This window comes from Leptinotarsa decemlineata, unplaced genomic scaffold (genome assembly GCF_025532065.1).
Source record: "Leptinotarsa decemlineata unplaced genomic scaffold, Ldec_3_MD MMD2_tig00003736_RagTag_RagTag, whole genome shotgun sequence".
Lineage (NCBI taxonomy): Eukaryota > Metazoa > Arthropoda > Insecta > Coleoptera > Chrysomelidae > Leptinotarsa > Leptinotarsa decemlineata.
In genome coordinates this window covers 6,546,352-6,560,598 of record NW_027412593.1, presented here as the reverse complement: position 1 = coordinate 6,560,598, position 14,247 = coordinate 6,546,352, and the positions used below count along the sequence as shown (strand labels likewise).

The 14,247-nt window shown below is 34.8% G+C and overlaps 2 protein-coding genes across 4 annotated transcripts in view; one reads left to right on the top strand and one right to left on the bottom strand.

Annotated features, from left to right (window-relative positions):
* The window catches only part of LOC111507951 (uncharacterized), a 353,913-nt gene that overhangs the window by 186,454 nt on the left and 153,212 nt on the right, over positions 1-14,247 (top strand). The window lies entirely within an intron of this gene.
* Positions 9,718-11,587, bottom strand: LOC141483606 (uncharacterized). Its single transcript, XM_074178368.1, has 3 exons — positions 10,702-11,587; positions 10,421-10,642; positions 9,718-10,363 (listed from the first exon to the last, which is right to left on the bottom strand). Exons 1-3 carry the CDS (start codon positions 10,870-10,872, stop codon positions 9,980-9,982), a joined length of 777 nt encoding a protein of 258 aa, XP_074034469.1. The 5' UTR covers positions 10,873-11,587; the 3' UTR covers positions 9,718-9,979.

The window sequence follows — 14,247 nt, the reverse complement described above, 5'->3', positions numbered from 1 at the left end:
AGTGCCTGGTTAATTTTATGGACTGTTTCGATAGCGCTTAGATTCAATTCGAATCCGCAGAGAAACATTGACATCATATAAAAATAAGCTGAAAAAAAATTGTAAAGAATGAACAACATCAGTGTATATATACCATGACATAGTATAGAATAAATATTAATTAATATATGACATCAGAACGGATGAAACTTTTGACACCACCTAATACAAATATAATGTAATTGTACAATTAAAACACTTCCACAAATTTAAATATTCAATAACATGAGAGTAGGTATATGAAATATTTTCACCTACTACTCTGAGTTCGAAACAAATGATTATCAGCCTCGATCAATGGTCATGTCGAGTCAATCAGTATATTGGATCATCGATCAGCTCATTACAATAGAACGAATATAAACAAATGGAAACATCATGCTGACCTTTTTATATAAAATAATCTCTAAATATTCTCGAACGATTATTATTGACAATCATACACGAAGACAGTAATGCTGTAATTCCAATATTTCATCATTATACGTACGTACACGAATTTCCATATAAGTCTGAAATGCGGTTTACACAATATATAAGGTATGACGTGACTCATTAATCACTTGACGTCTTTACCGACCAAAGACACAGAAACACACTCCTACAACAATACGGTGATCTAAATTTAGATTGTAAATATGCAAATGTATCGCGAGTTTTTTGGACCATAACAATTGATATTCATCACAGTAGAGAAGCTTCAGTGCTGTACTCAAAGTTTTTCAGTTCAATAGAAATTTGAATGACTATAACCAAGATCACAAGTGTTTAAATATGTGCTTGTAGATCTTTTGCTGGAAATTCCTCACTAGTTTACTCTGTAGTACATGTTCTAGAGGTAACTTCAACTAGCGTTATCTAATATGACTGATAACCAATCCGTGTAAAGCTTTTTGTTGAATAATCTGAAAATAGAAGTTTCAATGAGTGATGATCAACTGTATTGCCAAATATGCGCCTGACTAACTGACTATAAGACAACAAGTGTAGCTGAGACACCAGTCAGTCTAATAATAACACTGATGATCTTCAACCTCTGACGGCACCAAACTCTTACGAAGGTTCGAAATAGATGAACACGATCAAAGACGAAACGGATTGGTTTAAGTTTGACGATGGCCGTGTCACTAAATATTCTGGCAATATCTTGAATTTATTGGTGCCTCTGGAGATACCCTTTATTGTATTCTATGAAATAGAGAACATTGGCAGATCAAGATCTTCAGATGATGTGGTGCTGCAGGTTTTCCGGGGTTTCCTGCAGCTGAAAAAGCAAATGCGTCAATGGAATGATTCAAGTTGTCCCGGAGCGGCAATTAATTTTTGTTGTTGTTTCATGAATTCATAACTTGAATTACTTCCAAAAAAACTACTCGCAATTAAAAAAAAAAGAATTATTCACTTCAACTGATAATATGCTACGTACTTTTGGTCAGACCCAGACCGAAGGTGGTTGGTTGATGAGTCCTACTTATGAAATCATCGCTAGTATGAAGGTAAGTTCAATCTCAACTCCAAAAAGATCGCTGTTCACTGCATTTCGTCTGAATCGTGAAGGTAGAATGTAAGACCTCGGCTAGCAAAAGTTTCGACTCCGGAGGGTTGTTGTTCATGAGGCGATGACAGCTTATGGAATGACTTTTTTACTTTCAACCGTGTCTAGTTATACAGAGTCGTCACAATGAATGAGATTAAGTATATTCTGAATTATGGGAGTTACGAAGTTTCATATTCAGGAGCACTACCTAGAAGTGAAATCCGTTCCAATCGAAATATGGTTCCGAAACTTTGAAGTTTGCTATAGAGGATGAAAGTGTTCCATTCAATTTAAATTTAATTAAATTAAATTCATTATCGTTACTTTTCTATATAGGGCGTTCCAACAAAAACTTGGTCCCCCTGTAAGTCAGAAACGGACGTGTTTTCGAAAATTTCAAACGGCACGTCAATTTTTATTTCCAGGGGGATTGATTCTGAAATGGAAATCATAACCCGAAACTTAACCCCCCTAAGGTCAGCAACTACCTGCCATATTTTTTTCAATAGCGTAAGGGGTCGGGTGATACATCATTTGACAGGACTCTTGCCCCTCTATCACTTCTGTAGAAAATTCGCTGTCGCTCATTTTATTGAGGAAATCAACAAAAGTAATATCAATGGCAACACAAGCAACGGATAAAGTGTTGTTCAAAACGACCTCTATTTAGTTCAATACAATAATACAGTCTATTTTCGGAAGCGTTCCTTACATTATTAAAGATGTTCGAAGTCAGAAATCGGCATTCCCGAACAATTCCCTGTCCCAGGTCTTCTAGATTTAAAGAATTTATTTAATTAGTATTGAACGTTTTGAAATGGACATACTGATAATTTTTTCTGCACTGGTAGTTTTTGTTGAATATAGTTGTCGCAGAATAAAAATTAGATAGTTGGCCACTGTCACTTCTTCGCGAATTATCATTCAGTCATCCTTGTTCACTGTGTCCCAACATGGTTTATTCTACTGAAGAAAGAACAGAAATTGATGCAGCCTATTATCAAAATAATGATTGTGCTAAAACTGCTGCAAAAATTTATAATACGAATCATTCAGACTACAACGTGAGCCATCAATACTTTAAACTTCAGTGTTCAGTGGGAAATTGACCAATAACCTAAACCTATTATACAATACACGTTTTTCAGACGAAACTTCTTTCATGTTGAATGGTGAAGTAAATAGACATAATTGTCGTTAGTGTAACGATGTGAATCTTCATTCGATGATGGAAATACATTCACAAACTCCACAAAAAGTGAATGTCTGGGCCGTCATTCTTGGTAATCATATTGTTGGACCATTCTTCATTGAAGGTTATCTCAATGGAGACACACACTCAAATCTATGACAAGACTGTGTAGATCCTATGAATACACAAATTTTAGAAAATGATAACAATTCAGTAGAAAATGAAATAAAATTTCAGCAGGATGGTGTACCTCCACATTTTGATGTTCGGGTGGAACAGTTTTTCGATGAACGTTTTACTTTACACCAAAAAACACACAAAGAAACTGTTACCGAAGAAAACATCGAAAAAGTTCACAAAATAATTTTGCTTGACCGCAAAGTGAAGTTGAATGGGATAGCTGAATCTCTGAAGTTATCAAAGGAACGTGTTGGACATATCGTCCATGAATATTTGGGTAAGTACACGGAAGCTCTGTTCAAAGTAGGTGCCGCGTGAGTTCGCAGTCGACCAAAAACTACAACGAATTGATTATTCTGAGCAGTGTTTGAAACTGTTTCACCATGAAAAAACCCGAATTTAAGCGTCGATATGTGAAAATGGATGAAACATGGCTCTATCATTCCACAACAGAACCAAAACTATCATGATCTGAGTGGACTGACTGCACTTGGTGAACCGACTGGAAAGCGTGCAAAGATACAACAGTCGGCTGGCAAGGTTATGGTATCAGTATTTTGGGAGGTGTACGGTATAATATAATATAATATAATAACTATCTTAAAAAGGGAAAAACCATCAACAGCGACTACTTCATAGCGTTATAGGTGAATTTAAAAGACGGACCCGTTGTTTGAAAAGAAAAAGAAGGTGATGTTTCATCAAGACAATGTACCGTGTCATAAGTGAATAAAAACGATTGCGGAATTTCATTTAACTATTTTTGAATTCCTATCGAAAATTCCAATACGAGAAGAAACGACTGCCTGACATACAAAATCACTGTTTTGAGGAATGCAAAGACCTATAAATTATCAAAAGGTAAAATGATTGCGGCACGAACGTCTGAATTAAGAAATATATTTGAACTACTTGCTTGAATGACGGCGCCTTGCCTATATGTAAATTGCTTTCTTTTTGCTAATTCCTCCTAATTCAATTACGCAAGATCATCTCGTTTGGCATTCAATCAAAACCAATTAAATCCGTGGTCATTAATCATATGCAATAATAGTTTTCAATCGGTACCACTGATTTATTATTTGTCATGATCTTCTCATATATAATATATTGTCGATGGAACTCACAGCTTCCATGGCCGTACCGGTTATTCATTATATTCATTTCAAAATGAATTATTTGAAATTTTCTATAAGACAAGAAGTATAGCATTCCACTGCGCTCTGAGCGTACACTGTCTGTTCAAAAATTAAGGTGAATTATCATTTTTCTCAAAGAATATATATTTATTCATCAATTTCTATTTTGTTCCCTCCGAAGAAGTCCCCCATAGATATAATACACTTGTGCCAGCGTTGCTTCCAATCCTCAAAGCAGTTCTGATATGCACTTTTTGGTATGTCCTTGAGCTCTCCCAGCGATTCGGCTTTAACCTGCTAAATCGTCGGAGAACGCCGTCCTTCCATGAATCTCTTCAACTTCGAGAACAGGAAAAAGTCGCAGGGTCCAAATCTGGTAAGTACGGTGGCTTAGGCATGAACACGGTGGTGGTTTTGACCAAATTCAGTGTCCCTATCCAAACAAGAAGCCAAGAAATGGATTACTGTGAAACCTAGAAATGAGATACTTTGTTTGATAGACCTCAAAAATGCAAATTGAAACTTATCCTTGTTCTAAAATCGTATCTACCTGTGTATCATTTGGTATTTATTATATGTACATATATATGATTGTGTTTCGATTATTATTAAATCATTATCGTGACCAAAATTATAAATTCCATTCAGCATATCAATTATATATACGTGACTGCTTTAATAAGTAAATATTATCGATTTTTTTCATTTTGTTCCTCATAAGTATTTTAATGTGTTCATTATGTGATTATGTTTGTGTTTGTTTACTAGCGTGCAAAATGTTTTATATGTTTTATTTATTTATTCAATTGCTTTCCAATATTTCATTAATATTCATTGTATAATAACCTCAATGATCCACGCGCAGGCTAGCCTTTGTGGATTTTCTCTGTATTTATTTACTTTCATTCTTCAATAATGAAACAAACTAAACATGATTAATTAACAGCTGAAATTGTGAACATATGTTCGTGACGAGTGTACCAACATAACAAAAAAGAAAAAAGTCGCTAATCGAAAGTACGTAGATCGCGAAATTTAAACATTCACTTTATTTTTTGAACACGTATATTTTTTTTTTCATTTGACAGGTTAGATCTATGCCTTCTATCGTGTATTTCATTCTTTTGTTAATGATAGACACTACCTTGCACTGAGTGCAAGGCCACTGAGTGGCCAAAAAGCCCAAAACCGGTCTGCAAGTGTGTTCCAATAATTGAAAATCTATTTCGGCAATTATATTGCCAACAGCATATGCAGGAATAACTTCAGTGAAGAATCCTGCACTGACACCTGTCGGATATAATCCAACGCCCTTCGTGGTATTAGCCAGGGGAGTAGTTGTTCTCTGATCAAAAAATAAATAGATAAGTACTTTTTGATCATTCCCATTGATCATTGATTTCAATTTAAGAGCCACCGGTAGACAGCTGTTTCAGCCTATTGGGCATCGTCAGTACCAGGCAGGCGGTCCTCGATTGAAGACAAAATGAGAAAAACCAAGAAAGTACTTGATAAAAATAGCTGCGTAAACGCAAGCGAAACATAAGTAGAACCACCTATTGGTGTGACACCCAAGTCAACTTGGCAAGTTTTTTATGTCAGTGTTGGTGGTTTAACCAATCAACCGACAACTGCGGTAGCAGAAATTTGGGAAGCTAACCTGAAATGCCATCGGAAAACGAATCCACATGTTTTTGGAAATGATATGAAATCTAGAAAGGTTAATGCAGTCAAGCTGTCAAGTACTTTTTGATCATCAAAAATAACAAAAGTTTGGTGAAAGATAGATCCGAAGTTTTCAATTTGGCTTCCGAATCATGTACATAGTACATTTCCCAAATGACAATTCATGAACTTCTGATTTCAACTTTCGTCTTATTTTCAAAATGCAATTAGGTTATTATTGATTTTATGAGCCGTTCTTACAAACATGGGACCTCCAATAACTCAAGCATACATATAAAAAATAACACCAGAAAAAATTTGGTGACAGATAGATCAGGAGTTTTTTATTTGTACATCACATGTACCTTGTACATATGATTATCAATATAATTTATCAATTTCTGATCCCAGCTCGTGTCTTTTGTCAGTTTTAGTATGCATGCTTAAGTTATTATTCGTTTTATGAGCCGTACTTACAAACATTCAACCACTAGTGACTAAGGCATGCATACCATAAATAACAAAGGCAAGAGTTTGGTGATAGATATATCCGGAATTTGTACATTGTTCATTATCCAAATGACAATTTATAAACTCCTGATCTCAACTCGTGTCTTTGTTACTTTTGAAATGCATGCTTAGGTTATTATTGGTCGTGCTTACAAACATTGAACCACTAATAACTCAAGCATGCATATCAAAATTATCAAAGGTAAAACTTTGATGACAAATAGATCCGGAGTTTTTAATTTTTCTTGGTAATTATGTATGTCATTTCACATCGGTCAAACCGAAAGAACATCTAAAGCACGCCTGAAAAAATATAGAAATAGCTTGCATATTCTAAAAACACTTTACTATGAAATTTTCACTAAGCAGCGGACATGTTTGTTGAATAAAGTGTTTTCTGAAAACAATTTCCATCAAGTATCAGCCAATTTTATCATATATAAATAGTTTTCAGTTTCATTAAAAAAAAATAAAGTCAACCATCTGAAAAATATGGGATCAATTGAAATGAATTATCTTATTGGGCCCTATATAATATCCTCGGTCCAATCAGTATGCAGTGTAAAATGGTTGTAAATGTAAGTATTTCATCATTATCGCTTCAGGAAGCTGTTGAATAGCGCGGTTTTCGTAAAACCCCCATAGCGAAAATCTTACAATAAATTGTGTTGATATGAATCTTCATCAAGGAGATATTGGTCAATTCTATCCAAAATTGTTCACTCGAATACCTGACTCTTTCAAGCCATGTTACCTTCAGTCATAAATATGAAACACCTTCACGTACCGGAGTTTGAAAAATTTTCAATGACTATTAATGTCGACGTACTTTTACTTTGATTTATAACGACTATAAATTTTAAAGACTATTGCGAACAGTTTTTTTTAAGTTCTCGTCTCAGTTTCGCCATAAGAGAAATATATATCATTTATTGGTCACAGATATTACACAAAGTACAATGAGAGATTCGTTACGACAATCTTCGGCAAGTATTCGACATTTCTGATGGCGCCACAATTACATTTAAGAAATCGAATTTGAGGAATTATTGTTCGGAGAGGTCGTAGGTGATTATTTTCGAGATAATCCTCGACTTTCACAATTTTATATCTTTTTAGAGCGTGTGTTTTGCATGGGTTTACCAAAAATGGAAATCAATGAAACATCCTGTTCTTGCTCGACAACCGTGGAGAATTCCATATCCTTGTCATGTTTTTACTGAAGTGATATTTCTTTATTCACAGATACAGGGTAGGGTCCTCATTGAAAACTTTTTCGAACCTAACCCAACTGTTACTTTATTTTTTTTGCAGGTTTTCAGAATATTATTGAAACCTGCAACGTTTCATTTCAAAAAATATGATAGAACGTTCATGAAATATATTTTATTAAATGATATATGTTTTATATCAATGTTCTAGGAATGCTTTTACAATACCATCATACGGGTTTTTGAATCATTTATGCCAAAAAGAAGTTCTGTTGATATCTTAGTAGTGACTTTCACAAAACATCATTCGAATTTCTAAAAAGTAAAGGGGTTATACAATTATTGTTATTTATAGCTGATACATACGTTTTCACTGCGCAGAAAATGTTATTGAAAAATACATATAGATAATGTGAAACTTTATAAAATAAAAGTCATTTTTTATGATGGAAGTGAAATTTTTCATTTACCTGTTTTGGGTATTTTCACCTTCCACATTCTGGAAAAGGTGAACTTTTCAATTCAACCCTAAAGTACTTTTTCCAAAGAGAAATGTTCCATTTTCCAGTAACTTGTCGTATTCAATAATTTTGCCTACCAAATGAAGAGCTGAGAAATCTCAATATTTCGAAGGCTAAAATCTGTCTCCGCCTTCAGAATCAGAAAAAATCTGAGTATATTTAGTTTTTTTTGTTGATTTGCCTTATTTCTAAACTTCCTTGACATATGTCAAAGAAGTTCTAAAATATGTCAATGTTGTTGATTGATGTATTTCATCAGTTCGGACTTCCATTGTCTAATATAATATAAATTGATTTGAAATCCCTGAGGAAAATTAAAAAGATTAACCGAAAATAACAATTTTATTGAACAAAAAAAAGAAATTACAAAGAAATAACAAACAAGCAAAAACCAAAAAAAAAATTGAAATTATAATAAAAGCTGAAATTTAAAAAATATTAACAAAAAATTTTTCCGAACTGATGAAATACACCACCAAATATTGTCAACCACCATCAAACAAACGTTGATTGACTTTCGAAACATTCGATGTTCTATGATATCAGTTTATTGCTATTTTACCATTATCCATATTTTTCTTCAAGACGGTAAGCTGAATACGATCCATTTCTAAGAAGCTGTTCCAAATACACTTCTCTCCAGATATATACGCTGATTCTTCAAGTTTACGTCTCTTACAATGGGGTTCATTGGCAATCATTCTCGTTTTGTTCAATCCAATTCAACGTTCATGGTCTGATTTCAAAATGTGTTCTGATAATTCTGATCCTACTTGTGGTGCACTGTTCAGAACCGTTGGTGTAGTTCTGATATGATATTAATATTCAGTTTCATCCTCTTTTAATGGTCTCCAAGTTTCACCAATATAAGTCTCACCACGAAAACAAGGTATCCGGTCGTTTTTTCAAGATAAAATACAAGCACTACAAGAACATACTTGTGCGAATGTAGCAATTCACGTTGGATTTGAACCTCTGGAGATCAAATTCATTTGGATAAACGTTCTAAGAAAATGTATTCCACATAAACGCTGATCTACAAATGAATGAGTCCTTCAGCTGTGAAGTTCTAGGTGTACTGAGTTGAACCTCAAAACGGTAAGCAGTCACAGTCCGTCACGTGTTTCTTATATGTACCGCTCTTGGTGGAATCAAATGTGCCAAGTCACTTGAACATCTCCCGTGAAAATATCTAAAGAAGAGTGACAAATCTCCAACTTTTTTTCGATGTTCCAGACTATTAAGGTTACAAGTGATGTTCGTGTCTCCAATCAGACAGATGGCTCTTTTATGGAAGGAATGCAGTAGCTTCAGGGTATACTCAGGGGCAAAGCTCCATACATGAGAACAATACTCAAAAAAAGGTATGATCTGAGCTTTGCAAAGCATTAAAAGTTGCTGAGGTGGGTACAATTTTCTGATTCGGAACACTGTTCAGAAATTTTGAGAAGCAGCCTTTGCATTTCCAGCGTCATTATTGTGTCAAGACATATTGGTCCATTCCAGTCCTCAACAAACATATCGAATCAGAAAGCAGAATTGTCTGCTGTCCTGATATTATTATATTCAGTTCGGAGACATAAATCTTTTTATTTCTGACCGGGATATTATAAGCTTATATCGTCATAGTTACGCTATCAATAAAGAGGGTCATAACTCCCTTGGGACATTATAGATTTTATAATTCCCTCTACCTTTCACAAGTAAAAATAAATAGAAATGAAAACTGAACCATATTTTATTTATTCACGTCATTACAAATAATAAATGTACAATTTTGAAATGTTCCCTGAAAATTACTTCCGCCACTGGAAACAATTTCTTCTTTTGTATGGCTGGAGCTTCTGTTCACTACAGTCGAGGTACCTGCCTCTTCTGATGACAAAGTAGACAACATACGCGCCGTTTTATTTCTCAATTCGATGCTATCCTCCAAATACCCCTCCGCCACCGTGGAACTTTTCCAACCTCCGTGTCTTTTTAAGTTAGTCATAGTTGCTCCTGCATTGGCTAGAGCAGTAGCAGAAGTGCGACGAAGGCAATGTCCCGTATAGGAAGATGAGTTTGGCAATAGTAAATACATTGCGATTTTGCTGGGGATTTTCCCAAACATGTTTTTTCCAATTATTTTGTCGGAAGCTCAAAAAAAATCGTTCAATACCTTTAGGACGCAAATACATATAAAGTCTTAATAAAGACAAAGCGGAGAACTCTTTTTCATCCACAACTGTAAATTTCTTCGATACACCAGTTTTACTTTCTGGTACGTTCACTACCATAACGGAATCCCGGTCCTCTATATCCGATATCTTCATATTCAAAAGTTCCTGACTTCTGCATCCTCCAAAATAACCCATAATCAAAACAACCTATAACAAAAAAAAGGAAATAAATACACACAAAAAGGAAAATAAGAAAAAAATTACCTTATGCAATAAATGAATATCATTAGGAGCGTCCTTTAGGAATCTGATAACATCTTTAGGAGATAAAACAGCAGACTTTTTCGGCTTATAACTCTTACTCTTCCGTTTCAAAAAAGCCTGTAGTTCATTGAACTTGGTGATATCTCGTTTCTCATGTATAGTCACCATCGATTTTAGCATTGACCATTTAGTCCATAAAGAATTCGGACTATACGTTTCTGACTGAAACGAATAAACACAATTACTACCAAATCTACCGAAAAACATAGAAAATTCCTTACCAGTTCTTGAAAATATGCCAGAAATACAGTTTCAGTGACATCTTTTGGCATAACATTTTTCCGTGTCAGCCAGTCCAGATATATCTTGTATTCTTTTTGGTATACGGCTTCACTTTTCGATGGAATTAATGATTCTCTTGCTTGTTCAGCTTTTTTCAAAATATCCTCCATTATATTTGGGGTAGAAAACACGTTTTCACCGCAAACACAGCTTGATAACAAAGTTCTGTTTATAAACAAGTAACATAGCAACAACCTAGCAACAAGAAAACTCTACTATAATCAATGGTACCTGATTCAAATATACCGGGAAGGTAATGAATTGGTACATTTTTCCGTTTCAAAAATGAACAAAATTTTATTGAAATCGGTCAGAAATAAAATCATCTATGTACCACGGGAATTAATGAGCCTTAATAACCTCATGCAATTGCTGTCCCTCGGGCCAGAGGCCCTCGGGACGCAAACTTTGCCATCGGTAATTAAGGCCCTCCTAATTCCCTTGATACATAAATAACTATTAGAGAAAACCGATGCCTGGGTTTTTGTGACATTGAATTGATTCTGGTTAGTTTCACCCCGATTCGAAATAACTTCTAAATCCTCATTGAGATATCTAACCTCCTGCTACCGCTGAAGATGTGCATCCGTAGCCGATGTCCTGGAATTCAACTGGAATGACGAGACAAGTGTGCTATGGTCAGCAGAGTAATATGTTTGATTTTTCGCTTGTTTTCAGCTCAATAATATATGATGTCATTGAGCGTTTTTCGGCTGCCAATTTTTCTCAACGATTTCAAATCGAACCAAAGCGCTACCGAAGCAGCCCGTAAAATTAACCGTGCTTTTGGCAATGATAGTGTTAATTGAAGCACTTTTCGACGGAGTGTAAAATCCACTGAAACCAATGAAAAATCAAATCCGGCCATTCCCAGACGGTAAGCAAAATATCCCTAGGGGCCATTATTCGAGTCGGATCATACCGCTCCGCCTGAACAACAAATTAAGAACTTGCGTTTTCTGGGGCTTCAGCTCGTGTTCTTTCTGCACGGTCTCGACCAACAAATCGTCGTATCTCAATCAACATTTATAGCAGACGTGAAAGGCATCGGTTACGTAGTGTCCGTTGTTTGCCCCTTTGAAATCTTGGCTAAGTTTTGGAATAGTCAATCACTTCACGAGAATGGAAAGCTACATGTCTTGGAAGTACATAAAGACGAGAAGACATAATTTTGAAATTATGCAATGTTTGTTTTGGTTGGTTTCGGGGTTTTGTCGTGGTCTTCTTTGGTTACAATCTCCAAACGTTTCAACTGCAATTGTGGCAGTAATCTGTGGCATAATTATGAAATTGAAGGACTGAAATGTCCCCAAAACGTAACAATTTAGTATCAGAGTTGGTCAAAAAGTAACATTTTGTTACTGAAGTAATAAGAGGAATAACACTGATGTCGACAAAATTACCCATATCGTGATTAATCCAAAGAAATCAACGAAAATTTAATCGGTAATACACAATTTACAAAAAGTTATCGAAAAAATTGCTTGTTCATCTTTAAAGCCCACGAAAGAAAGAATGATTGTATCATGCTCCGAATTTTAGACAAAGTTACAAAATTTGTCTGCATTCACATATACCATGTGACTCACGGTCGGTGGTAGATTCTCCTGAAAATTCCACACCTTACATTTCCTTATCTGTTCTATCGATCTAAAATATTTTCAGCACTACGGCGTTGCCACTTCTGTCAAAAAATCCTAGCAATTTAATTTTTTTTAATAGTACACCCCGTATATTAACACATTTTTGAAATCCCTCTTCAATTATAATACTTTCTTGTTGATAATGTCTTATACCTATCTCTATAGATTTTTGGGATGAAAAATAATTTGTGCTGAATATGGTCCAAAACATAGCCTCTCGCTCATTGGTGTTAATTCAGGATAGATTTGGTTCAATTTTCTGCAAGTTTTGGCAATGATTCGATCACACTGTCCGTGTATAATAAATAATTTCATAAGAACTTCGTTTCAATAATCGATGTGTGCATTCAATTTGGAAGATGTTTTAAAACACCGTCGATAACTATTTATAAATTACTTATAAAAGTAACCAAACTGTTATAAGCTTGATAATTCCACTGCTACCTAAAAACAAACTCTTAAAAAAATAATATTTCCAGAAGAAGTGACATTATTAGGAAAACTTTATAATTCAGATATAAGGACATTGATATATCATTTTGAAAAAGCATTTTCCATTATCTTTCAATTTATCAAGTGATATACAGGGTGTTTCATTAAAACTTTGCACTTTTATGCATAATTGAAATAATAGTAATTTTAACACGCCCTGTATGATATGAAGTCGATTTCTTGGTGTTAATTAAATATTTCGAGTTAGTTTTTCATCAATTGAGAGTACTGATGTACTCAAATTCAATTAGGGCTATGTTTTGGACCATATTTAACACAAATTATTTTGTATCACGAAAACCGATAGAGATAGGTATAGGATATTATTCACAAAAAAATAATATAATGAAAGAGCGATTACAAAATTGTGTTAATATACGGGATGTTTTATTTAAAAAAATAAAGTTGCTAGGACTTTTTGATGTAAGTAGCAACGCCGCAATGCTGAAAATATTTTCAATCGATAGATCAGGTTAGGAAATGTATCCTGCATTGCGTTTTGCAGAAACGTCTAACCTACCACCGACCGTGAGTCACGTTTTATATAGTTTTTTACATGTCCGATTAACCTCTCACAGTGGGTACTGATTTTCTACGATACCTCAAACGTTTGGAGATGTTGTGAGCTTTATTATTTTTGTTTCATGGTGGAAAAACATACAAGGTCTCTTGAAAAAATAAGGCGTTTTCAAAAAATGTTTATTTATTCATCAATTTCTATTTTCTCCACTTCAAAGAAGTTCCCCTCAGATATAATTTGATTGTGTCAGCGTTTTTTCAAATCCTTGATATGCAAATCCCTTTGCACTTTTTGGTATATACTCAAGCTTTCTCAGCGATTTGGTATTTATCTCCTCAATCGTTTCATGGGTCTCTTCAATCATGGGAATAAGGAAAAGTCGCAGGAGGTAAATCGGAGGCATAATTACGATATTATTTTCGGCCAAATAATTACAAGCAGGGGCATTATCGTGAAACATGAACTGTTTTTCCACAATACTGGAGGTTTTCTTCGTAATGCTTCTCGCAAGCGGCGCATAACTTCAAGATAATACACTAAGCCACGGTGATCAAAGAAAACAGTGAGCAAATCCTTGACATTTGATAGAATTTGGCAGGCTTTTTTGGTTTTGGCACTCCTGGGCTCTTCCATTGGGACGTTTGGACTTTGGTTTCGGTGTCATAATCATATAACTATGATTTATCAGCAGGCATGACCCTTTTAAGCAAATGAGGATGTTATTGACGTCATTCAACATTTTTTTTGTCAAAATTTAGCAATTTTGGAACGAGCTGCCGCACGCTTCATGCCCAAAATCCAAAAAAGTTGCATGGCATTAGCCAACCGAT